Source organism: Chiloscyllium plagiosum, chromosome 40 (genome assembly GCF_004010195.1).
Source record: "Chiloscyllium plagiosum isolate BGI_BamShark_2017 chromosome 40, ASM401019v2, whole genome shotgun sequence".
NCBI classification, from domain to species: domain Eukaryota; kingdom Metazoa; phylum Chordata; class Chondrichthyes; order Orectolobiformes; family Hemiscylliidae; genus Chiloscyllium; species Chiloscyllium plagiosum.
Window position 1 is genome coordinate 12,918,160 of NC_057749.1, and position 27,508 is coordinate 12,945,667.

Genomic DNA, 27,508 nt, shown 5'->3' on the forward strand with positions numbered 1-27,508 from the left:
CCCCAGTTCCAAACTTCCAGCTCAGCACCATCCTCATGACTTGTTTCGCCTGTCAATCTTCCTTCCCACCTATTCCCTCCACCCTCCTCTCCGATCCGTCACCTCCATCCACCAATTGCTCTCAGCTACCTCCTCCCAGCTCCACTCCCCTCCCATTTATCTCTTCCCCCCCCCCACCGAGGCTCCCAGCCTCATTCCTGATGAAAGACTTTTGCCCGAAACATCGATTTTCCTGCTCCTCAGATGCTGCCTGACCTGCTGTACTTTTCCAGCACCACTCTAATCTCCAGCATCTGCAGCACCCACTTCTGCCAAATGATGGATTATTTTCAGAACTTAGCGCCTAGACAACAAAAGGTATGACATTAAATAGTGAAACAATTAGTCAGGATGCTCAAGAGGCCAGAATTAGAAGAGAACAGATAAATTAGAGGGCTACAATGCTGGAGGAGATGACAGCAATAGGAGCAATTTGGGGCACTACCGTGTAAAAGCTGAAAAACAGGGAACAGAATTTCGAAATTGAGATATTGCTTAACAAGAGCTGAAATCGATCAGTGAGCACAAGGGTGATTCATGAACAGGACTTGGTAAGAGTTACATAAAAGACAACAGAACATTGAGATGTTGACCTTTAGAAGGTAGAAGCAGTACTGAGTTAGAGTCATCAGGTTTGGAGGTAAACTGCCAAGATAATCGTGTTTCTCTCTCTGCACAACTACTGTTTGACCTATGGAGTGTTTCCATCAATTTCTATTTTTTCTTGCAAGGATAGAATTGCTGTGGCACTGTATTCAATTTCCCTAATTACAAAGCCAAGTATGCCACATGCATTCTTAAGTGTCTTATTACTGGCTTGAAGATAGGAGACAGAGGATGGTGTTGCAGGTGTTGCACCTAGCACAGTGTGTTTTAACTCTGACAACGGCAAAAGAACTGTGAGTTGACTCTTAATAAAAAAAACCAATAATACTTATTTATTCAACACAATTAATGCTATAACAACAAAATACACTATAAACTAACAATTTACTCTACAAATCTATCTTGTGCTTTAACTTAACTCTGGATCATCATCTACCACCACACTAGAACTTTACCAAGCTCCACGTGGCAATGTCATCTAGTCTTGTCCCGATGGTCTCAAGGGTGTCTTCTCTTCTCAGTGGTTTTTCTTGAGTCACCATGCTCAGCGTGGTGTTGTGGCAATTCTTATACCTGAAAGTCTTGGCGTCCTTTTGGGAGGGTCTTGACTGTTCACCAACAGATTGATCAGGCTAGATCACCCTGATTGATCAGACCAAACCAGGCATTGGCATGTTGATGGCAGGGTGGTCCTTAGGCATCCATTCCTGGAGGTGCTGGGCACATGTAGCCTCCTCCAAATAAGGGTGTGAGGCGCCCCCGTGTCTGGTATACGCCTCAATATTTCTGATCACCATGAAGATAACCCAAATTTGGGTGTGTATTGTAGGATCTGCAGCTACCAGTTTGTTGCAAACTGTCTGTTGGTAGCTGCAGCCTGTCTGGATTCTGCAGCATGTTGATTAGCACAGTCACTTTGGTTAAGGCAGGTTTCCATTTCCCAACATGCTTTAGTTGGTGTTCATTTTTCACCAAATCCATCATAAACATTATCATTTTGGGAGGGCCATTCGGCCACACAAGGTTGCTTTTCAGGTTGGAGGCCTGTGACCATTCATGTGCCACAAGGATTAGTGCTGGGTCCACTGCTTTCTGTCATTTATATAAATGATTTGAATGTGAACATAGCAGATATGGTTAGTAAGTTTGCAGATGACAACAAAATTGGTGGTGTAGTGGACAGAGAAGGTTACCTCAGAGTACAACAGGATCCTGATCAAATGAAGTTTATATTAGAGAAATACAAGGTGCTGCATTTTGGAAAGGCAAATCAGAGCAGGACTTATACACTAAATAGTAAGGTCCTGGGGGCTGTTGCAGAACAAAGAGACCTTGGAGTGCAGGTTCATAGTTCCTTGAAAATGGAGTCCCAGGTCGATAGGATAGTGAAGAAGGCATTTGGATTGCTTGCTTTTATTGGTCAGAGCATTGAGTATAGAGTTGAGAGGTCATGTTGCAGCTGAACATTGGTTATGGCAATATTTGGAATACTACATGCAATTCTGGTCTCCCTGCTATAGGAAAGATGTTATGAAACTTGAAATGGTTCAGAAAAGATTTACAAGGATGTTGCCAGGGTTGGAGGGTTTTAGTTATAGGGAGAGGCTGAATAGGCAGGGGCGATTTCCCCTGAAGCGTCAGAGGCTGAGGGGTGACCTTATAGAGGCTTATATCATGAGGAGCATAGGAAGGGTGAATAGACAAGGTCTTTTCCACGGGTTGGGGTGAGTCCAAAACTAGAGTGCAAAGATTTAATCTGAGAGGGGAAAGATTTAACAGGGACCCAAGGGGCAAAATTTTCCCACAGAGAGTGGTACATGGAATGAGCTGTCAGAGGAGTTGGTGCAGGTTGGTACAATTACAACATTTAAAAGGTATGATTTGGAGATGCTGGTGTTGGACTGGGGTGTACAAAGTTAAAAATGACACAAAACCAGGTTATAGTCCAATAGGTTTATTTGGAAACACTAGCTTTTGAAGCGCTGCTCCTTCATTGGGTGATTGTGGAGAATAAGATTATCAGACACAGAATTTATAGCAAAAGACATTGGAAAAGACCTGGATTGTTAAGTTTCCCATCTTTTAGAATGAACATGTTGGTTTCAGTTCTTTAAAAAAGTTCTGCGATTTGCATATGAAACTTACATTCTCAAGTGAACTTTAACAATTGGTGTCATGTTGGCCCAGATAATGTATTGAAGTTGTAAGGTGGCCTGCATGAGACTGTCTGTGTCACAATATTCAGATTGATTCTAATCTAATAAACGGATTTACAGAAGCTTACATAGATTCATGCAATGTTTGAGCAAAATATAATGTAATTCTGCAAGTACAAATTCACCCCAGACACTTATATGTGCGTGTGTGAGTGGGTTTGGGGTTATGAGTGTCTGTACGTGTGTAAGTGTGAATGTAGAGGGGTATAAGTCTGAGAGAGAGTGCGTGTGCACCTGTGATTGTGGGAGTGTATGTATGAGCGCATGAGAGAAAGCTTGTGTGTGAGACAGTGTATGTGTCTGTAGGGGTGTGTGTGTGTAGGAGTGTTTGTGTCTGTGTGAGTGTGAGTGTTGGCAATGGGGTCACCTGCAGTGTGACATGAACCCAAGGTCCCGGTTGAGGCCATCCCCATGGGTACCGAACTTGCCTATCAGCCTCTGCTCAGCCACTTTGCATGTTGCCTGTCCCAAAGTCCGCCTTGGAGGATGGTTACTTGAAGGTCCAAGGTCGAATGTCCTACCCACTTAAGTGTTCTCCGACTGCGGTGTCCATTCATCTGTTGCCGTAGCCTTTGCTCGGTCTCGCCAATGTACCATGCCTCAGAGCATCCTTGCCTGCAGCGTATGAGATAGACAATGTTGGCCAAGTCACATGAGTACCTGCCACGTACACGGTGGGAGGTGTCCCCATGCGTAATGGTGGTATCCATGTCGACACTGACACATCTTGCAGCATCTACTGTGACAAGGTTGTATGGTATCGTCCTGAAAGCCAGGCAATTTGCTATGAACAATGATCTATTTGAGGTTGGCGGTTCTTTAAAAAGGTGAGAAGTGAAGGCGTGGGGAAGGTCTTGGTGAGATGCTCTTCCTCACTGATAATGTGTTTTGGCTGCGAAGAAGATGATGTAGTTTTTCGGCTCTTGGGAAGTGCTGGACAACATAGGGTACCCTGGGGCAGCATGGTAGCTCAGTGGTTAGCACTGCTGCCTCACAGCACCAGGGTCCCAGGTTCGATTCCAGACTCGGGTGACTGTATGTGTGGAGTTTGCACATTCTCCCGATGTCTGCGTGGGTTTCCTCCGGGTGCTCCGGTTTCCTCCCACAATTCAAAGATGTGCAGGTCAGGTGAACTGATCATGCTAAATAGTCAGAGGAAATGGGTCTGGGTGGGTTACTCTTCGGAGGGTTAGTGTGGACTGGTTGGGCCGAAGGCCCTGTTTCCACACTGTAGGGAATCTAACCTAATCTGTCGGTTGCAGCCTGTGTCTGTCTCCTGAGGATGTCATTACGGTTCCTTGCTGTGGCATGTTGGAACTGGCAGTCGATGAGTTGAGCATCGTACCCCGTTCTTATGAGAGCATCCTTGAGTACTTCCAAGTGCCTGTCACGTTCCTGCTCATCTGAACAGATCTTGTGTATGCGTAGAGCTTGTCCATAGGGAATAGCCATCTTAATATGTTTCAGGTGGAAGCTGGAGAAATGTAGCATTGTGAAGTTATCTGTTTGCGGTAGAGAGAAGAATGAAACAGACAGTAGAAGTTCAATCAAGACTTCTTCTCTACGCAGGACCTCCAACCAACACTATACACAAGATACATTGGCGATATTTTCTTCCTCTTGACTCATGGCAAAGTATCACTGAATATCAATGGGTTTCATCCACCATCAAACTCACCATGGACTACTCTGTAATATCTGTCTCATTCTTGGACACATGCATCTCCATCAAGGATGGGCACCTCAGCACCTCACTGTACCGCAAACCCACGGATTACCTTACGATGCTACACTTCTCCAGCTTCCGCACAAAACATATTAAAACAGCCATCCCCTATGGAAGAGCCTACGCATACACAGGATCTGTTCAGATGAGGAGGAACATGACAGGCACCTGGAAGTACTCAAGGATGCCCTCATAAGAATGGGGTACGATGCTCAACTCATCAACCGCCAGTTCTGACGTGCCACAGCGAGAAACCGTCACTTCATTACATTTCATCACTGTTTATATTTAAGGTACATATTTATATTTACATTGAATCATAATCTTGTAGCTAGGCATTCTAACTCCATTTTATAATCTACAAAATTCTAAATTCCAAGAAATGACTTGCTGGTCAAGGCATTTGGATTGGAGAGGTTTTATAGTACTTGTAAGTATACTTCTATTATCCTTTCAGTTAGTGAATGTTAAGGATGTGTTAGTAGTATTTCTGTGCTTTCATCTTCTTTCTCCTTCATTAGGTAATTATTCTACACTTGTATTTTCTTACAACAGTTGACCGAGTGTCAAAATACTTCGTAGGCAATTTTGAATGATCTGAAGGCATTTCTGTCTTATGCAATTTAAGAATTTAATTACTTTATACATATATTCACTAATTCATAAATAATTAAAAACAATTACATTTTCAAAACAAAATAAAGTAACTGAGCTAGATTTACCCCAAAAGTTGCACTCAATTGGAACCTTGTCTTTCCCTAAGGGCAAACATTGTCAAGCATGAAATTTACAAAAAACATTTCTAAAGATGGAAAGCCAACATTCGCTGACTATCTTTATTTGTCCAGACTGTATGACTTGATAATATAAAGTGGAGTGTTAAAAGCCAACGCTGTTGGCCTGAAATTACCAAAAGATTTTTAAGGATTGAAGATGTCATTTCTTCAAGGGTATTAGTGAACCTGAATATTTTTAAACAACAATCTGGTAGCTTCACAGCCAATTTTACTGCATTTTCCAGTTTTGAGTCAGCAAATACAAAAATAATAATTAAGACAGGAGTAATTCAGGCAATTCAGCCCCTCAGGCCTCCTTCACCGCTTAATACAATCATGGCTGATCTCATCTCGGCCTCAACTCCACTTTCCTGCCCACTCTCTATAACCCGCAAACCCATTATTAATTAAAAATCTTTCTATCTCCCACATAAACTTATTCAATGTCCCAACCTCAATCACACTGAGGGAGTGAATTCCAGATTAGGTCACTTTGAGAGTAATACTTTTTCCTTATCTGTATTAGATCTACTACCCTTTATCCTAAAACTATGATCTGTCATTCTAGATTCCCCCACAAGGAAACATCCTCTCTACATCTCTTTATCAATCATCCTTTAACATTGTTTCATCTCAATCAGATCTCCTCTCATCTTCTAAACTGCAGAGTGTAGGCCTAAACTGCTCAATCTCTCTTCATTGCACAAATATCCTCTGAATTGCAACTACATCCCTCATCAAAAAAAAGGGGACTAAAATTGTACACTAATTTAAACTCTCAAATTGTGATGGGAAGATATAAAACTTTCTGTACCATTAGCCCAGAACAGACAGTATCATTAAAAAAATGTACAATACCTTGGGGATTGATTAGTTTATTTAATTGAGCACAAGTCAATGCAAATGGAATTTCGAATGAGGCCACATTACTTTAAATGTTTATAAAGTAAATTAATGTCATCAAAATACAGACGAATGAGGGCTAAGGACGGTGGGGGTGGCAAGCACAGCTACCTGACAGCACCAGGGACCCAGGTTCGATTCCACCTTCGGGCGACTGTCTGTGAAGAGTTTGCACATTCTCCCCGTGTCTGTGAAGGGTGTCCGCCCACAGTCCGAAGGGATGTAGTTGAGGTGGATTGGTTTAGGGATAGGGTGGGACATTCTTCAGAGGGTCGGTGTTGATGGGCTGAGTGGCCTGCTTCCATGGTCTATGGTGTGAAAGGTATTTTTTTGGACTGTATGCATTATTTGATGTGAATAAGGTGGTAATGATGACTAAATCTATATTTTAAAGACATTTCCATCTCAGGGGTTTTTGAAGATAACAATTTACCTCAGGAGGCGGTGACATCGAGAATATTCTGAGGGCGTTACGTAAACCAACCCTTCCAATCAACCGCCAGGGGAACAATAAAGTCTTGTTGCTGAGGGGCAGGGAACAATAAAGTCTTGTTGCTGAGGGGCGGGGAACAATAAAGTCTTGTTGCTGAGGGGCGGGGAACAATAAAGTCTTGTTGTTCAGTGGTGGAGAACAATAAAGACACGGACGTTGAGGGGCGGGGCCTCTAGCCCGCTGTGGGAGTAATAAAGTTTTGTTGTGGTTGTCAGGTACAAGATGGCGGCGGAGCTACGGCCGCCTCTGATTCTCGATCCTGAGTCTGAGGGAGACAGCGCCGAGGGGGAGGACATCTTCACCGGCAGCGTGAGTCTGTTAGGCCGCCGTGAGCTTTCCCCTGAGCGGGGAGGAAGGAACGAGGTCCCTGCGGTTTGGGGAAACAGGAATAGGCTGTGGGCTTGAAGTGGGGGCAAGGAATGCGGTTTGAGAGTGGAGTGAACGAAAGAATGGAGAAGTTCTCTGGTCTTGGGGTAGTGGTGAACAAGCCCCTTGTATTGGGGCAAGTGAGGAGTGGAGGGTGTTTGCAAACTCCCTGAGGTAAAGGGCTGTTGGAGTGTGTGGGTTGTCAGTTGCAATTGTCAGTATGTTGTGACTGTCACTCCAAAGGAAAGTTTGATCTGGTCTTCACCACCAAATTCGGGGACTCTCTGTTCCCCAGAGCTTTACATTGCTGTTGCTTTGCACAGGGAAGCAATAAATGCCATTGGGGAAATATGCAACTAAAGGCTGCAATTTGGTCCATGAAGTTTTCCTGTGAAACAAACCAATTGGAACTATTTTCCCCTGTTCTATCCCTGAACTGCTGAAAGTTTGTCACTTGTCTATCTGATTTTGTTTTGGAATAATTCATTGCCTCTGCTTCCAACTCTATGCTATCCTCATAACTCTACACCATAGATAATCAGTTTGTCAATCTCTACTTGAAATAATTTTGAAGTGTGGAAAACTCCAAAGTTTCTCAACTCTTCCATTCAAAAAAAATCTTATCTTGGTCTTAAATGACATTGCCCTTATTTTTAAGTTGTGCCCTATGGTTATAGACCCTCAAACTAGGGGAAACGTCTTGTCTATGTCTACCCTGTCTCTTTAAGTATTTTGTAGGTTTCAGTTAGATTGTCCCTCCTTCAAAACTGTAGAGAATACAGGACCTGTTTACCCTGTCACTCTGTCCGTACCTGTTTTACCTGCATAGTCTTCAATGCCTTATTGAGAAGGCCACACAAGTTCCTTTGCCCATCTACACTTTTCAACCACTCATCACTTAACAAAATAGTTGGTCCAACACATTGGTCCTTTGGGACAAACTTGTTCTGTTGATTTGTTTTTTGCATTGCATGTGACTCTTAGCACCATTGATCAGACAAGTGTCAGGGATTGCTCACTGGGATCTGTATAAAGTCATATAATACCACTCCATGCTCCATGTATGTTTGATATTGTTGTTCATGGCTTTATAGCTTACCTGCTGCTGTATTACTTGAACATTGCCTTGTCTTTTGTCAAGCCCAGGTGTGCTTAGGCCAGGTTCATCCTCTGGTGCAAACCTTTGCCAATAGCCAGGTACTTGTGCAGGTGACACCTCAATGCGTTTTGGTTGTGAAATTTACAAATTTGGACTTGCATAAGTGGAATGACATCTCCAACCTTCCTGGCAAGTTCTCTTAAAAACAAATGCAAAATATTCACACTTCAGTCAGACTACACTTTTGGCCAAATTGTTACTTTCCACATACTGTTTTTCCACATACTCTCTTTTCCTTCCTCAATCTGTTGGCACCCATTAGCTATCTAAAGCAACCCTGTAAAATCCTTGGTCTTTGTGCCTTAACCCACTCGAGCTTCTATTGTTTCAACTTTTTAAAAATCAACACCCAAGGTTTTATCTTCTGAGTCTGCATGTTGCCTTCCCCCAGTCCCTTTCTGAAAGAAACCAGGACCTATTAAAGCCACAGCATCATTACGTTCTCCATTTTCTTCAAATGTTGATTTGAAATGAGCCTTGAATTTGGAGAAGTAAATGATGCACTCCTCTTTCAGCTTCTGCACTTCAATAATTTACAAATAATTTTTTTTGTTTCTTGTTCTCTTAAACAGTTCCTGCACTTGTCAGCCATGGTTGAATTTGTTTTTGTTCCACAATCAAACAATGTAAATTTAAAATGGTATCTATTGGGTACTATAGCAATACATTTTAAAGGGACAGTAAATTAATCCACAATAATTCTTCAAAGACATTCCAAAGCCTCTGCAGTCATACTTTTTGATGTGCTTTCCCAATCCAGCTCAACCAACTTGTCTCGTGCCTTCATAATCTTCCTCGTTCAAATGCAACACCTTTGCTTTAAATTGAACTACCTCACTTTCAAACTAAATGTAATATTCTATCATGCTGTCACTCATCCCTAAAGGTTTTTTACAATTATCCCTTTTGCATTTGTATAATGCTGGATTCAAAATAACCTGTCCTCTAGTTAGCGTTTCATAATGTCTTTCTAGAAAGCCATCATTAAGACACTTGAGAAACTTGTCCTTCACAGTTTTTGTGCTCACTTGATTTTCCTGGTCTCTGTCAAATTAGGCACAATGTCTCGTTTATTTGTGTGCATGGTTTTTAAATGGTTATCAAAAGGATGGCACCTGACTGAGCAATCATTACAAACAATGAATCTTTGAGTAGTCATCATTGAAAGCTTCTATGATGCATAGGACCTTTCAACTTCAGGGAATCATAAAGCATTCTTAGAGGGGAGAAAGAAGTAATATTAGCAAGGGAGAGATCCAGACATTTGACTCAGCGACCTTTACAAACAAAAGTAGTCATCATAGAAAGGTTAAAGCTCAACATCTGTTTAGTTGCTGGTCATGCAGTCTTATTCTGAATGTTATCTGCAGAGTAGCAATTGATATTGATAAGGGGAGATGATGGCCTAACGTTATTATTGTTGGACTGTTAATCTAGAAACCCAGGATTATCTAAAATTCCTGCGTTGCACGTGCTACGAACTTCTCTCATCTCCTGATTTGTATTATGTATTACATTACCACTACTATTTGGTAACCTATCAATGACTCCGCCAGTATGTACTAACCTTTGCTATTTTCTTGCTTTCCACCCAAACTGATTCACTTACTAATATACTGATCCTATTTTGTATCATCAGTACAACTCCAGTTCTTCTGTCCTTCCTAAATTTCAGATATCTGAAATATTCAGTTCCTCGTATTGGTTGTCACGCAGCAATGTTTCTGGAATGGCAATTATATCACAATCACTTGCCTTGTTTGTGCTTTTATATTTCTGTCTTGTTGGAAATGCCGTGAGCATTTGAATAAAGTGGAATATACCTGAAATTGTCTTCCAGGTGACCATGAAGAAAGATTAAAGTGGTTAAGGAATATCTGTGTGACAACCTGGGACTTGACGTTGTCTTTTTCAAATAATTGTGTTTGGGATATACTCGATTCTTGGCTTTTTTTTTCTCCTCTCTTTGAGTTTCTCTCATGGCATTTCTACTTGATCAGTTTAACTCTGACTCTTCAGACATTTTTTTGAACCAAATTATATAGATTGTCAGTCATCAATAGCTGGTGGATTTCCAAAATTCTGGAACAAATGAATTTTGCATTTTGTTCCAATTTCTTTCACTGTTCTTCCTTCAGTTTGTCACAAGGTGAACACTTAAGATTTTAAATTTAAAAAAAAATAATTTGTTCATGAAATGAGGCTGTCATTGGCTAGGCCAACATTTTGTACACAACTATCCCCTGGGCAATTAAGGATAAGTGTCAACCATGTTGTGGGTCTGGAGCCAGATGTAAGCCAGATCAGGTAAGGACGTCGGTTTCCTTCCCTAAAGGACGTTAGTGAATCAGATGGGCTTTTCTGACAGCAAGTTCATTAGACTCTTAATTCTAGATTTTTATTGAATTCAAATTCCACCATCTGCCATGGTGGGATTCAAACCCAGGTCTCCAGAACATTTCCTAGGTCTCTGGATTAACTATCCCAACGATAAAACCACTAGGCTGTCCCCTCCCCTTAACAATATCTATTGCTACTCTGCAGATAGCTTTCAGGATAAGAGTGCATGATCAACAACTAACTGAATAGTTGTTGAATTTGAAGTTTTCAATGATGACTACGCACTGTGCCACCGTGTGGGCGGCACGGTGGCACAGTGGTTAGCACTGCTGCCTCGCAGCGCCAGAGACACTGGTTCAATTCCCGACTCAGGCGAGGTAAATGTAGGGGTATGGGTGGGTTTCGCTTCGGCGGGTCGGTGTGGACTTGTTGGGCCGACGGGCCTGTTTCCACACTGTAATCTAATCTAATCTAATCTAAAAAAAAATCAAAGATCGCTGGGTCAAAATTCTGGAACTCTGCCTTGTGTGTAGCCCTACATTCCAAGGAGAGCTCACCGTACGTTCTCCACGACTACTGGTGATGGACAATAATTGCTGGCCCAACCAGTGGCACCCACAGCCAATGAACACTTTTTTTAATGAATGTTTTATGATTCCCCTAAATTAAAAGGTTTTGTATATCATTCCAGCCCAGGTACCATCCTTTTGATATGGCATTTAAACTGCACACAAATAAACGATAGACGTAGTGTCTAATTTCATAAGAATCCAGTTTCCTTACTATATCCCTCTTCCCCCAATTCCTGCTGGTTCTAGTCATTCAGGTACTGATTAAAAATCACAAGGCGTTACTTCAAAGGGATATGAATAGTAAGGGTTTGGAGGGATATGGGTCCAATGCTGGCAAATGGGACTGGATCAGATTGGGATGTCTGGTCAATGCGGACAAGTTGGACCATAGGGTCTGTCTCTGAGGGGTGTAACTCTGACTCCTCTGTGAACCTTAGCCAGAAGCCATTTCTGTGCCATTTCTATTTCCTTTCTGGTTGATTTCAGCAGCCCCTGTCAGGAAAATGACCAGTGGTGAAACATCCACTCAGTTTGTGACAAGATTACAGTGGATGTTTCTAAACTTGTGGAAATAAGATGTCTGCCAACAATTTGTATAGTGGAGGTGACCTGTGACCTTTCTTCCTTGCCATTGCTGATTTTAAGTGGCATTTCTGTTCAGCTGTTGATCCATGGTGATATCTTGGCAGTAAAGGCAATGATATGAAGGGAGGGATTCCCATGTTTCTGCTGCCCTTCTCTTCTAGATGGAAGTGGTCCTGGATTTGGAAGGTGCTGTCTAAGGAGCCTTGGGAATTTCTGCAGTGCTTTTGTATATGGTACACACTGCAGCTACTGAGTGGTGGTGGAGGAGGGATGGGGATATTTGTGGATGTGACACAAATCAAAAGGCTATCTTGTCCTGGATAGTGTCAAGCTTCTTGTGATGTTGGAGCAGCACCCATCCAGTGAAGTGGGGATTATTCCATAGATGGTGGATAGGCTTTGGGAGTTCGGGGAGTCACTCACTGCAATATTCCTAGCCACTGTTTGTGGACAGTCCAGTTGAGTTTCTGGTCAATGATATCCCCTAAGATGTTGATAACAGAGGATTCCGTAATGGTTAACACCATTGAATGGTCAAGGGACAGTCGTTAGGTTATTTCTTATTGGTGATTGTCATTGTCTGTCATTTGTGTGGTATGGATGTTACTTGCCGCTTATATCTTACAGGATCCAGCTGCTGAATGTAAGCAAGATATTTGAACTTGAACAAGAGATCACTCATTCAGATTTAAATTCAATTCCTGTGTAATAATGCAGATGCTGATCTTAGATTTGTAATGTTGTTAACAAAGAATCACAAAATTGGGAAGAACTATCATTGAACATGAGAATGTTAATGAAGTTGGCTGCACCCATAAGTTTAATTGTCCATCAGCTGGTCTGTATGGTGGTTCCTCAGTTTCATCATTTGTGATGAATTGGAGTGGAGCGAAGTGGGCAGATGGGTGGGAATCGGAACAAGACTTCCTTGTCTTTGCTGTTGTGCCAGAAGACCTCAGGCTCTGGAGTTCATGTTGAGGGTTCCCAGGACCATTCGTTCCTGACTACATACTATTTTCAACTATGAAACAACAAAACAAGCAAAGGTGAAAGGGATTAAAAAATCCTTGCCATGCATTGTCTCTACCCCACACATTGTCTCTACCCCACACATTCTAAAGTTAATCAGCATGTTCAATATTTCTTTTTTTTTTTCATAGAACTGTGTGCAGGTTTATGGGGTGAATGCAGATAAATGTAATTCCTCTACTGTACAAGGAAGTGAATTTATCAGCCACAAAGATGGATTTTGTTCCCATCCTACATCCTCTTTGATTATAGCCCAACGTCCTGTACTGATGGTGACCTCCTGTGCTACAGCTACACTTTTTTTTTTCTTGACAAATCTGTCCCTACTTTGAGCTGATCTGTTTGTATCCACACTGCACATTTCCCATGGTGGGATTTGTATGAATTATGGTACAAGTTTTGGTTTACATCAAACTCTACAGTAGACCAGATTTCAGAGCTTGGGTGTGTCTAGTAAAGTGGAGGAGGAATCATGCTAGTCAGAGCCTGCTGTTGCATGCAATCATTTAGGTAGGTCTCATTTTGGAGGTTTGGCTTAACAGGATTTGAATCAAACTACTCTAGTCTTGAAATTTAACCATAGTTGCTGGGATCCCAGTCTTGCTAATGCTAGAGTTGTACTATGTACTTGGTTCCTTGGGAGATTGGTCCCTTCTTATGTTATTATACTTTAAATGATTGTAAGAACATCTTTGTAACAGGAATCTTGACTTGCACTTCTTTTAAAGTAAGTTGGCAACTGGAAGTTGCTCCTGTGCTGAAGGGCCTCAACACGAAGGCAGAAGGGGTTTTATTGTGTTCTACAGTGTTCAAATCATGTTAGACAGCCAGATGTTTTTGGTTTTACTTGTACTGAAAGTAGCTGAATCATCACGTGATGTAGAGGAAGCAGTTGTGAGTAATATTTTATAGTTGACTACTTTTAAAAATCCTGTTCCTTTGCTGGAGTCAGTTACAAGTGCAATAGCCACATTCTTAAATTACTCGTCATCTTTTTAACTTGTGAACAGTTTGTTGACTGAGCCCATGGTAGGTTTCATAGAAGATCAAATCATGTCTTCAATTCTGATCACCCTTCAAACTGTGTCCCACAGGGATTGATACTAGGACCGCAACTATTTACAATATGTATATTAATGACTTAGAGGAGAGAAACGCATGTACTACAGCCACATTGTCAGATGACACAATTGAGTGGAAAGGCGGGTTGCAAGAGGGATACTGAGTTTACAGGACAATATTAATATTTGGCAAAAAGTTAACAAATTGAGTATAATGTGGGAAAATTGTGAAATTGTTCATTTTGAAATGAAGAATGCAATAACATATTTAAATGGAAAAAACTTGCAGAAAGTTGCAACGCAAGGACTTGGGGATACTTGTGTACAAAAAGTAGAAAGCTAGCACACAGTGCAGCAGGTAATCAGGAAGGGTCATGGGTTGTTGGCCCTTATTCCAACCCTTTGGAATATAAGTACAGCTGGAGTACTGAGACCGGTTTTGGGCCCCTCATTTAAGGAAAGGTATTTCACTGGAGGAACTTTGGAGAAGGTTCACAAGGATGATTCCTGGTATGGAGGGATTGTCTTGTGAGAAAAAGCTAAACAGGTTGAATGTACTGATTGTAGAGTTTCAATTACCAACCTCCAGCCTTAATTCTTTTTCATTATTTCATATTTGGGCATTTGTAAGTTTTACTTTAAGGACAGTTTACTCTGACAATTCAGTTTTTGAGAAACCAAGTCATCTTTTCTAATGAATTTAATTACCCAATATAAAATTGGGTGGGAAAATGTTTATAGAAATGAGTTCATATGATTTGACTTGAATGACTTTTTGAATTGAGTCAACTGTTAAGATCAGTAGGAACTGTTCCATTGCAGCTGATGTAAAAGTAAAGGGAGGAAGGTTAGTCTTCTGCAATGACCTTTGGCAATGTCAGTAATATGTGAATGATTATGCCTTAATCAAGGCTTCCGCTATCTTGAACCAGTTTAGTTTGTGCTTTTTTATTCGATCAATTCTGTGGAAGTAAGCTTGGATTGGAAGTGAAGTGAACCCTAAATGTTTCCTCTAATTTGAGTGCCTTTAATAGGATTGTGTTCATTTAGAATGGATCTGTTGAAAGTCCCAGATAAGGGTTATATTAATAATTGATTCATCTGAATAGCTTCAACAGTTCGAGCTCCTGTTCAGTGTTGTGCGTCTTGAGTTATGGTTGTTTTGCTTGCCTTTCAGTCCCTGTACCCAAGCCCTTTACCTGTTCTGACCAATTTGTTTGTTTTGCCAAACTGTTTGGATGTGTTCTCACAAACCTTTCTGAGCATCACATCCCAAGGTGGGACTTAAATCATGATATTTTGGTCCAGAGGTAAGGGCGATACCATTGGGACACAAGATCTTTATAAAACAAAGAATCCCTACAGTGTGGAAGTTTGGCCATTCATCCCATGGAGTCTGCACCAACCTTCCAAAATGCATCCCACCCAGACCCCTATGCTATCTCCGTAACCCGCATTTGCCATAACCAATCTACCTCACCTGCATTTCCTTGGACACTGGGCAATTTAGCATGGTCTATCCACCTAATGTTCACATCTTTGGACTGTGGGAGGAAACTAGAGGACCTGGTGGAAATGCAGGCAGACACAGACAGAATGTGCCAACTCCACGCAGCCAGTCACCCGAGGCTGGAATTGAACTCTGATCCCTGGCACCCTTTTTAGTTTTTTTAAGCACTGTGCAGTGTGCCCACTATTATCTTGTCCTTTTTCTTCATTCTCACCACCTGTCCTTTTCTCCATGCCTGCTCTCTTGGCCTCTTGAACAATAGCTTCCATTTGGACTGCAAAGTAGAACCTTTCACAGGAAGTTTGTTTTGCTTTGAACAAGGTAGTTAATTGCTCATCAGGAGTTGCGTCTTTAAGAGCGTATTCTTAGAAGATGAATTGAGGAAGTAACTTGGTTTCTCTATTTCCTGAGTTGCACAATTGTTTGAAGATGTGCCATAAGGAGTTCAGTTAGAGACAAATGGGCAATTTATAGGTCTTAAGTGTCAACTTGTGATCCCACTGGTTCAACCTTAACCTTGTGAATACATGCTTCTGTTAACAGTTCTTCACAAAACCTAAGTGGTTTCTATTGCTTTTATATTCAGTACAGTGAACTTTGCTGTTTTTTTTAGACCAGCCCCTCAGAAATGGATTCCACAAAGATTTCTGGCAATAGCTCCAAGACAAATGGTATACACTCTGATGACGAACAAGATATTTTTGCTGGTAATAAGTTTAAACTTTCAGTAATTTATTTATTAGTTTTTTGTATTGATTTTCTGGTAGTAGTGCAGGTCATGGTTGCATGTTTTCAAGACTGAGAAGTCAAGTTTTTTACCCCACCACTGATCTCCTCTTGTAACCCTGATTCAAATGGCTGGTCCAGTTGAGTTTCTGGTCAGTGGCTGCCCCCGTGTGGTGGTTGGTAGATTTGCTGGAGGTGATACCAATGAATGTCATGGGGCAGTGCTTTCAGCTTCTCCTGACAAGCAAGTCTTTGCCTGGCAAGATTGTTATTTGCCATATCTTGCATGTGGACACAGACTGGTTCATTACCTGAGAACTGCAAACTGGCCAAATGCCAGTGAATGTCCTCATTGCTGATCTCACGGTGGAGAGAAAGTATTAAAGCAGTTGAAAAAAGTAACACTTAGGATCTCTCAATTTCTAATCTTGAAGTGAGGTCCAGCCCTAACTTTTTTTCTCAAATATTATTCTCAAAAGGTAGTTATGTTTTAATAAACTATCTTTTGAGCACTGCAGTGCAATGTGGTTGTTGTGGTCCATGTCGGGATAAACAGTATAGGCAAGACTAGGAAAGAGGGCCTGTTTAGGGATTATCAGGAACTACGCAAAGAATAGGTCCTCAAGGGCTATAATCTCCTGATTACTGTCTTGACCACATGCAAATTGGCATAAGGATGTGAGAATAAGGGAAGTGAACTTCTGTCTAAAAGAATGGTATGGGAAAGTGGGGTTCCTTTTCATGGAGCACTGCCATCAGTATTGGGACAGGAGGGATCTGTACTGTTGGGATGGAGTGCACCTGAACCAAGCTGGCACCAATGTTCTAGTGTCAATAGGGTGGTCAACAGGACTTTTAACAAGAAAGTGGGAGGGAATGGGAAGTTAAAACTCCAAGGAATAGGGTGGTCACTGGGAAACAAAGCAGCAGGTTAACATCTGTAGGGTTGGATTCAACTGCATGGAAAAATGTGATTTTAAAAATGAAAAGGGAGAACTCTGGTTATTAAAGTCTCCATCACACTAGTAGGGCAGTATTTGGAAAGGGTTAGGAATCAAACTTCAAGCGCACCTGACAAATGACAAACCAAGAGGGACTGAAACTATTGTCTGAATGCGCACTGTATACAAAAAGATAAATGAGCGTGTGCTGCAGATCAGAATTGGCAGGTATGACTTGGTGGGCATCACAGAGGCATGGCTGCAAGGTGATCAAGACGAGGAGCTAAATATCCAAGGATATACATTCTATCGGAAAGACAAGCAGTTAGGCAGATGGGGTGGGAATGTCTTACTAGTAAGAAATGAAATTAAATCGATAATAAAAAACAAGCTTGGGTCAAATGATATAGAATTTGTGTGGGTAGAGCTGGGAATCTGCAAAGGTACAAACTTCATAGTGGGAGTTACGTACAGGTCTCCAAACAGTAGTCTGGATTTGGGACACCAAACTATGTCAGGAGATAGAAAGGCAAGGTTACAATGATAATGGGGAACTTCAATATGCAGGTCGACTCGGAAAGTCAGGAATGTTTGAGATGGCTTTTTAGAGCAGCTTGTGGTGGAACCCACTAGGGAATACTGGATTTACTGTTGAGCAATGAGGCAGACTTGATGAGGGTTCCTTCACCTTAAGTTTTCTTAGGCAGTGAGCATAATATGATAGAATTTACTCTGCAATTTGAGAGGGAGAAGTGGGATCAGATGTAATGGTATTGCAGCTGAGTAAAGGCAATTACAGAGGCATGAGGGAGGAGCTGGGTAGAGTTGACCGAGAGAGGAGCCTATCGGGAAAGACAGTGAAACAGCAATGGCAGGAGGTTGTGGAAGTAATTCAGGAGATTCAACAGCGATTCAACCAGTGGAAAAAGAAACATACTAAAGGAAGGATGAGCCAACCATGGCTGACCAGAGAAGTCAGGATATCCTAAAAGCAAATGAGAAAGCATATAATGTGGCGAAGGGCAGTCAGAAGCTTACAAAGACCAACGGAAGACAAAAAAAATTAAATGAGGGTAAGCTAGTCAGTAATATAAAAGATGGCATGAATTTAGATATATAAAGGGCAAAATAGAGGCAAAAGTGGGCATTGGGCTGCTGGAAAATGATGCTGGAGAGATAGCATTTCTTTGTTACCCAATACAAAGTACTTTATCAGTCTTCACAGTGGAAGACGAGTAATATCCCAAAATTGAGAGTATGGTGGCCATCACCAAGAAGGTGCTCGGAAAACTGAAAGGTCTGAAGGTGGATAAATTACCTGGACCAAATGGACTATACCCCACAGTTCTGAAGGAAATAGCTGAAGAGATAGTGAAGGTGTTAGTAGTGATCTTTCTGGAATCAATGGAGTCTGGAAGGGTCCAGAAGACTGGAAAATCGCTAATGTAACCCCCTTTTTTAAACAAGGAGTAAAGCAAAAGCGGGAAATTACAGGCTGATTAGCCTGACCTCGGTAAGATTGGAGTCCATTGTGAAGGATAAGATTTGAGCACTTGCAAATGTATGGTATGAGGGCAAAGTCAGCATAGTTTCATCAAGGAGAGATTGTGTCTGACAAATCTGTTTGAATTCTTTAAGGGGTAATGAGTAGATTAGACCAAGGAGAGCCAATGGATGCTATCTACCTGGACTTCAAGAAGGCCTTCGATAAGGTGTTGCACAGGAGGCTACTAATCCAGATAAGGGCACTTTGTGTTAGAGGCATGGTCTTAACATGGTAAGAAGATTGGTTGTCTGGCAGACAGCAGAAAGTGGGGATAAAAGGGTCCTTCTCAGAGAGGCAGCTGGTGACCAGTGGTGTTCTGCAAGGGTCAGTGTTGGACCCACAACTTTTATGCATTAATGATTTTCAATGAAGGGACGGAGGGCATTCTGGTGAAGTTTGCAGATGATACAAAGATAGATAGACAGGCAGGTAGCATTTAGGGGGCAGGGAGGCTGCAGAAGGATTTAGACCAAGTGAGAGTGGGCAAAGAAGTGCCAGATGAAATACAATGGGAAAGTGTGAGGGCATGCACTTTCCTCCGGGGCATAGAGGCTTGGACTGTTTCTAAATGGGGAGAAAATTCAGAAGCCTGAAGTGCAGAGAGACTTGGGAATTCTAGTTCAGGATTCTCTCGAGGTAAACTTGCAGACTGAGTCAGTAGTTAGGAAGGCAATGCAATGATGGTATTTATTTTGAGGGAGCCAGAACATAAAAGCAGGGATGTACTTCTGAAGCTTTATAAAGCTGTGGTCAGACCACATTTCGAGTATTGAGAGTAATGTCTGGTCCCATACCTCAGGAAGGATGTATTGGCCCTGGAGGGGTCCAGAGGAAGTTAATGAGAATGATCCGTGGAATGAAAAGCTTAACACATGAGTAACATTTTAAGGACTCTCTGGGGTTTATACTTGAAGTTTAGAAGGATGGGGGGAGGAATCTAGTTGAAATATACAGAATAATGAAGGGCCTGGATAGAATGGATGTTGGGAAGATCTTTCCATGGGTGGGAAAGACTAGGCCCTGAAGGTATAGGTTAGAATAAAGGGAAGACACTTTAGAATGGAGATAAGGAGAAATTTCTTTAGCCAGAGATTAGCAGTTTTTCCACAGGTTATTTCCACAGCAATTTATCTACCACAGAAGACTGGAGGCCAGGTCGAGTATATTTAAGACAGGGATAGGTTCTTGTTTGTCAAGGGTTATGGGGAGAAAGCAGGAGAATGGGGTTGAGAAACTTATCAGCCATGATCGAATGGCGGAGCAGACCTGATGGGCTGAATGGCTTAATTGCTGTCCCTGAATCTTATAGTGTCTCCCTTGATAGGTCTGGTAAGAAATGTTAACATGCTACAATATGTTGTTGCTGAGGGAGCATGGGCCTGTTGCTGTGACCCACATGCCATGCCATTTTGAGAGAGCTATGTGCATTGGCCCAAGGCTGCATGGTGGAGAGCAGAGTTACACGAGTTAAGATCGATTGAATCTAGAATCTAGGTTATATCAAATGCTGTATCATTTGCAGAAGCTACTGTGGAGTTATCTCTGGACAGCCCTGAAAATGGCAATCAAACTAAACCATCCACTGCTGGTCTGACTGTAACGGTTCCACCTGGATCTACTATACAATCCCAGACTAAAATCTATCAAGAGGTAAGGATAATTTCAAGTCTTCAATGTTATGATTCCCAGGCCATGATACCAGAGCCAAACCTTTAACTTGCATTTTGCAAGTATCTTCCCGCTTCTGTCTTGCTTTCCAAACTCCTCCCCACATTGTCTGTACCTTTTGTTTTTCTCTGCTAGTAAACAGTAACTTCACAAAAAGATGAGTTGCCTAATGAGGAAATATTATCTGTTGCTCATCAGTGCAGGGCATTGCATTTTGATCTCCTGGCCTTTGATCCAGTTCTCCTGCAGCACTAAGTAAACCGTTCATCTGCCTGAATTATTCATTATGGCAATGGCATGAGGTGTTCCTAAACCTATACCATTTGCAAACTGGCCAGTGTTTGCTCGAGTTCTTGTGTTGCCTTTGCTTATTGCGCTTTTTTAAAAACTGTTTCATTCATGGACTTGTAGCTAGACAGTGTGGTGCTATTTAGGGATTGCTGCAGCCAGCTGTAATGCTGCTGCACTGGATGAGCAACTAAAACCATTCTTTTTCTCCTCCTCGTTGTCCTCCTCCTCACAACTGAAACCAACAGCAATTTATCTACCAGTAGTTAATTTGGTACAGGCTAGTGTTAAATGGCTTTCTGGTGGGTGCAGCTCAACTTGCCACTAGCTGGGCATTGCAGTGAGACTGTTCTGACTTTACAGTAGAGCTGCTGATTGATTAAATGTAGTGTTTGTTTTATTTTCTGTCATCTCAGTAGTACCTTGCCAGGAAATATAAACGAATGGTTGAAATGTTTGTTCCTTTTAAGCTTATTTTTTCTGCTGGGATACTCATCATGCTGCGTCTGTTTGATTCCCTCGACAGTTGGAAGAGGAAGAAGTGGAGGATGAAGAGGATCAGTTTGATGTGAATGTTACAGTTACTGAGCCAGAGAAAGTGGGTAAGTCTATGATTCTGTTCCTGTCCCATTGCCCAAAAATAAGCTTATATTCGGGGAAAGTGATGCCTTTAGTCAATGAAGGGATGGCATGGTGGTCCAGTGGTTAGCACTGCTGCCTCACAGCGTCAGGGACCCAAGTTCAATTCCACCCTTGGCTGATTGTGTGTGGTTTACATATTTCCCCCATGTCTGCATGGGTTTTCTCAGGATGCTCAGGTGTCCTCCCACAGTCCAAAGATGTGCAAGTTAAGTGGATTGGGTATGCAAAATTGCCCTTAGTGTCCAGTGACCTTGCTAGGTTGGTTAGCCATGGGAAATGCAGGGATACAGAGATAGGTTAGCGAGGGTGAATCTGGGTGGGTTGCTCTTTAGAGGGCTGGTGTGGTCTCGATGGGCTAAATGGCCTGCTTCTATTGTAGAGTTAATGATTGAGAGTTCAACTTAAATATTCACGTGGCTAATATGTTACTATATGCTGATTTCTCATTTTAAATGGTAGCTGTAAATTAGAGTGCATTCTCCATCAGCTGTCTATTTCCCCTTTTTTGTCCAGCACAAATCTCCGATCCTGACAGCGTTGACTTTGGTGCTTCTGCAGATTGAGGGGTCCATTAGTCTTCAGTTTTCAAATTGAGGGGGATAGTTTAGTGGTGCTTTGAATAGACAGGAGCATGATGCTGATATGAGCTTCTCCACTGAGTTCGTAATCAAAGCTGAAACTCTGCAGAAGCTAGACTCTCTCAGAATTGGAGCCAGTAAATGAGAAATGGTGGAAAGAAATGACTAGTGGGAATGGTTCTACAGGCCCTCCAACACTTAACGATGATGTTGGACAAAGTATGCAAGAAGAAAGTGTGATAAAAGGGCAGCAAAAATCTTAAGTGACGATAATCTGAATATAAATTGGAATAATCAAATTGGCATTTCCAGCATGGATCTAGAATTGTTTTTGCGAGTCTGAGTAGCACAGACTGCACCAACTAGAGGGCAGACTGTTTGATTTAGTACTGTGTAATGTAATCGGATTAATTAATGACTTCACCATTGAGGCATCCCTATGTAGTAAGCAAGCACATGATTGAGTTTTACATCTAGTTTGTAAGGGAGAACTTTAGGTTCCAGACTAGTATTTATGGGCATGAAATCTGCACTAATTGTAGTGAACTAGCATATTAGGCTAGGAGATTAAGTAAAGACACAGTGGGAGAGGATATTTTAGAACATTTGTAAATACACATTCCTACTATAAAGAAATTAATCTAATATGCTGACCTACTGGGGAAAGCATCAAACTTGTGAAAAACATAATGCCAGCTTGATGGTTGGTAATTGGGAAATGGCCGATGTAATGAAATAATTTGCTTTTGTCTTCACTACAAACAATACAAAAATAATTCCAGTAATAGTTGTAAGACAGGAGATGGTTGCAAATTCAGTTAAGCTGTTACAATTCCCAGGAACGTGGCACTATGCAAGATAAGGTCTAGTTGGACCTTATCCTCTGTTCTTTAAAAGTTGTTGTTAATAAGGTAGTAAATACTTCTTTAATTTTCCAAGATTCCCTAAATTCAGGGAATGTTCTATCTGACAGGAAAGTAGCAATTTTAACACCATATATGGGAATATGCAAAGGTGATGAATCTTCTTGGTCCAGTAAAGTAACTAATGACTTTCAGTGCTGAGAATTAAGGAATGGTAATGAAGTCAGTAGCTTTGTCAAACCAACATCCCAGCACCTAATTTGAGAACTGACTAATAAGTGATCTCGTGACGAGTGAGGAGAGCACTTCCTGAATTTCACTCCAGAGCCCAAGATCTGTGTAAAGCTTTTTTTTTGTCGCCTTGGCAATGAAACCACTTTGTAGCTTACAGTTCTATATGTTTATACTGAACTGATGAGTGAAAACCCAAACTGCAGCAAATGACCGCTGTCCAAATAAGGACAAGGTTTTTTATTCACTTGCTGGCCATTATTCATGGCCCTTGAAGGCAGTGGTGAGCTGCTTGGGTAGACCTGCAGTGCTGTTAGGGAGGGCACGTTGAACCAGCGGTTGCAATTTAACATTGTCATGTTGTAATGATTTGAAATTATCTTCTATAGGGCAATTTACCATGCCAAATTTGTTCCCTTTCTGATTTTGAAACAGCCAATACTCCAATCACCAAATTCATCCAGTTGTTTTTTTTTTTAAAATTACACAAAGTATCCACCTCATTGACTGTTGTTTCTTATCTCTTTCTATTGCCCTTTTTCTGAATTATGCTTGCATTCTTTTGACCCTTCCAACTTTGACCTGCCAATTAGCCCCTCACTGTTAGAGACAAAATAACTTTAGAAGCTAGAATCCAGTACTCTGACTAATGGGCCAGGTGCTGTCACCAGTCAGTACGCTCCCCTTTTGTATAGTATAAATATTGGTTTCTCCTGAATTAGTATTATTGCAAAATGCCCTGATTTTGAGAGACAGGCTTTTGTCTAATTATATTGCTTGCTCAGTGTGTGGGAAAGAATCAACCTGTAGGTTTTGTGCATTTTGTTTGATTCTTCCCAAGAGGACCACCCTCTTGATGTAGGGAGCTAGCTTTGCTGCTGTGTCTGTAGCTGTATCGTAATGATCTGCAATTCAATCAGGATGCAGAACTGAAAGCTTACCCAAGGTGTCTCCACAGGTCTGGTGGGATTGCCTTGGCTGAGTTAATGCAGTTTGCAACTGATCAGTCTAAACATTTGTAGCAGAAAGAAATTTTTCTAAAATCAGTAAATTTGTTATCCAGCTTGCTAGACCCTGCCACCTTCCCAACCCTGTTGGCATTGCATACTTGATATTTAGAAGTAAAACAGCAGCTATGTACCTGGGATAACTTTTTTATTTTTGATTTCACTAGGTGATGGGATGGCAGCATACATGGCCTATAAAGTGTCTACTTTGGTATGTATCAGAGTTTGGATATCTTGTAGTATTAGATAACCTTTTGTGGTACACCTATATGACTCATTACTTCAGTGCATTGATCTTTCAATCAGTTATTTAAGGTATATGGCTTGTTGAATATTTTAAATGTCATTGTGATATGAACATGGAAATGGTCTGAAATATAAAATGGGCAATTGAATAAGAGAATATTCAACTGTCAAATGTTTTAATTTTGAGATAAGGGTTTGGATTTGATAATGATAATGGTGGATCTTGGGTCAATCTAATTGTGTGTGTGTATATTTGAGTTGTGTTTTTGCTGTTACAGACCAGCTTATCAATCTTCAAGAGGAAGGACTTTAGTGTGAAACGACGATTTAGTGACTTTCTTGGATTGTATGATCGACTGTCAGAAAAACATTCACACAATGGCTTCATAGTTCCTCCTCCTCCTGAGAAGAGCTTAATAGGTATATCCGTAATTGGGGTTCAGTTTTATTTTCTGTAGTCTGGTACTGGGGTGAAGATCTACTGAGTTTTGAATTGATCTTGAGAATCAGTTATGAAAGGAGGATTTGAAGAAGAATTGCCTTTTATTTAAGGGAGCACTTCATTCTGTTTGAAACTTCCCCAGAATTCCATTTAGTCTTTTTTGTGGATAATTTCTTCAAACACCTGGATTGTTGGTGCCTTGTTCTTCCTCTTCCATCATGCACTCACTGCCATTCCAGTACTCCTAAATATTTATCTCCGGATGTAGTGCTGGTTTGTACGTTACTTAATTTCTCTCACTTGTGGCGAAGCAACTGCTCTCCCCACAGGGTAAGTGTTCTGTTGCCTTGCCCTCCATGAGTCTTCCAGAGAAGAGAGATGCTTCTATCTGGCCATGGCTTTTTTTTTATGTTCTAAATCAACATTGTTAATTTAGCACAAAACATTAATCCCAAGCTTACTTTCTTATGGGATACAGACTTTTTGAATTGTAAATCTTAATCCTGTCATATTTGGAGTGTTATCCTTGGTAATAATCATTTTAGGAATTTTTTTCCCTGACTTTTTTTAAGAGACCACCTAGCTGTATGAAATATTCAAGTGCATGCTCAAAAACAGCTTTGCAGTGCCATATCATGGTATCTGCCTAGAACAAAGATGGTGCCATCCATGTAGTGCACTACACTATACTGCAGGGAGTAGGCAACTTCGAGATTCAGCTCTTGAGCTGGTATAAACTTCACGATTAATCCATACCTACCCATAATAAAGTCAGTGGGTTATCTAGTTTCAGTCATTGGGCGTTTAACAGTAGCCTCTGAGTATGTCTATGTGCTAATCAGAGAATGAGCCTTGTTGACTTCAGTTCCTGTATTGAACCTTGCACGTGACATCTGAGACAAAGTTCTGACTGGCCTCCTGCTTACACAAGTGACTTTTGCCAGGTATTCTTTTGGAGGTGAGAAGGGCAACTACAACCATTGGAAGGAATTGGTTCAACTGGGCCAAATCCACTCTAATCCCCACCTGCTTCATAAATGCTGGCAAAGTAATGCAAATAGAGCTACTGCCCACACTATCTAATACTGGTGTTAGCTGCTAATGAGCAGATGGTGGCAGAGGCCAACTTGGTGTTGGCTGCACACTCTCTATTCTTTCCTTCCTCTTCCCTCTTCTCTCCTCCTGTGCCCCCCCCCAAAAAAACTATACAGATTTCTAATATGGGTTCTGCTTTGGATAAGGTATGACCAAAGTGAAAGTTGGGAAAGAAGATTCTTCCTCTGCTGAGTTCCTGGAGCGGAGGCGAGCTGCATTAGAAAGGTGAGTACCAAAAGAAATTGGAGGGAGCCACAAATGACGATCTAAACCTTCAATCTACACTTTCATATAATGTAGGTAGATGCTTGGACAAGGAGTCGAGAGTAATGAGGAACAGGCAGGGATATGAAGTTAAGACTGCAGTCACACCATTCTTGATCTTATTAGCTTGTTGGGTTTATTTGTTAAACTTGTCCTGAGGTGCAAGGAAAAGTGGTGTCGAGTCTGAAAGCTTGGGAAAACTGACTAAGAAGTTCAGTCAGGTATTTGGGTTTAAAGGTGCCTTGAAGTGGGGACACCATGGTTGAAGTGGAGAAATTCATTCTTCAGATGGATTGTAAAACGTGAGGGAAGAGATTTGAGCAAATAGAATTTTTGAAGATGGAACTAAGGCACCAGTGTATCTTGTCAAAGAAGCTTCTGGATAAGTAACTTTTGGTGTGATTCTAAGCAGTATGTAAGATGTTGAGCATTAGAATAGTTGAGACTGAAGGGGAGGGGTAAAATTCAGCTTCATACAGCAAGTGGACTGAGCTGGTCTTGATTCTAGATTGTGTGGATCACAATTCTATGGCTCGATTTCCATGTGTGTACAGCAGGAGCCTGTTCTGGACTGTCAAGTCAGGTGAGACAAAGCAAAACATTTGCACGTACTTTAGTCAAACTAAGGTTACAGGCTAGCAAATTGTATTCCAATGGAAGCTGGTTTATTATCTGGAATTTACCAAAATGTCAATTTTCAGTGTTTTCAGCAGCTTTTGAGGGCAGTTTATATGTTCAGCTACTCTCTTTTTTTAAACCACTGGGAACCATAAAAAGTGAATTGAATAAATATGCAGATACTGTAGTCAAATTTTACCGGTTTCTTCATCCATGCTCACTACCCCTCAGTGTGACACCCTCCAGTACGTGCCTACAGTCTTTAAACCAGCTCAATAACTGACTTAGGATCAGAATCAAATCTGTGACATAATGTAGTCTGTTATGGTCTGGTATAATTTGCCTTTTATCTTATCCAGTCTGGAAAATAACTTTCTGTTGGTGATAGTGAGTGAGTGCCCCACCTGTTCATGTAGGCTTATTCCTTGTAAGATTAGTTGTTGTAAATTGCCCTGTTTTATCTGTTACACATTTGCTTTCAGCAGTTCATCTGACACAATAGGTCTCAGTATTTTACTAGCTGCTACTCTGCCAGTGTCCGTTATTAACTCTCTTTTGCGATTCTGCCATTCTTCTCAAAATATCTTTGTAGAACCCTTTAGTGTACAGAAATAATTTATTTCCTCTGCCTCCCCTGGTGCAGGAGGAAAATGGAGAGGGGGAGGGAGGACAGGGAAGTGACTTGTGTTGAACAAAATGGTAAATGTCACAATCCCTTTTGGGAAAGTACTGATACACCAGTCCCTCTACTCTTGAGGATCACCCCAGAAGTTAATCAAATTACTCACTCTTCATTGTCCTGTCTGAACTCTGGTTAACAAAAGAAGTCCATCAATATATAATTCTGCCAGCTGAAACTTTGTCCATCTTTTAAGTCCCTATATGTGTACACATACAGAAATGCATGTATGTTATTGGTGGCAAGAGAAGTGTTGGGGACACAGTTTAATAGCAACAGTCCCCAGGATTTGA

At 41.4% G+C, this 27,508-nt stretch overlaps 1 protein-coding gene across 2 annotated transcripts in view; it reads left to right on the forward strand.

Moving 5' to 3' along the window:
- Positions 1-6,919: 6,919 nt before the first annotated feature.
- Positions 6,920-27,508, forward strand: part of LOC122542525 (sorting nexin-1-like) — a 36,474-nt gene continuing 15,885 nt past the window's right edge. The window contains exons 1-7 of one of the 2 annotated variants that reach the window (XM_043680361.1): positions 6,920-7,068; positions 15,995-16,088; positions 20,117-20,244; positions 21,077-21,152; positions 24,039-24,082; positions 24,396-24,537; positions 25,801-25,879. In XM_043680361.1, the coding sequence (XP_043536296.1) occupies positions 6,982-7,068; positions 15,995-16,088; positions 20,117-20,244; positions 21,077-21,152; positions 24,039-24,082; positions 24,396-24,537; positions 25,801-25,879 (650 nt within the window). In that variant the 5' untranslated portion in view covers positions 6,920-6,981. The remainder of the gene's footprint in view (positions 7,069-15,994; positions 16,089-20,116; positions 20,245-21,076; positions 21,153-24,038; positions 24,083-24,395; positions 24,538-25,800; positions 25,880-27,508) is intronic. The other variant, XM_043680360.1, reaches the window with a different exon arrangement.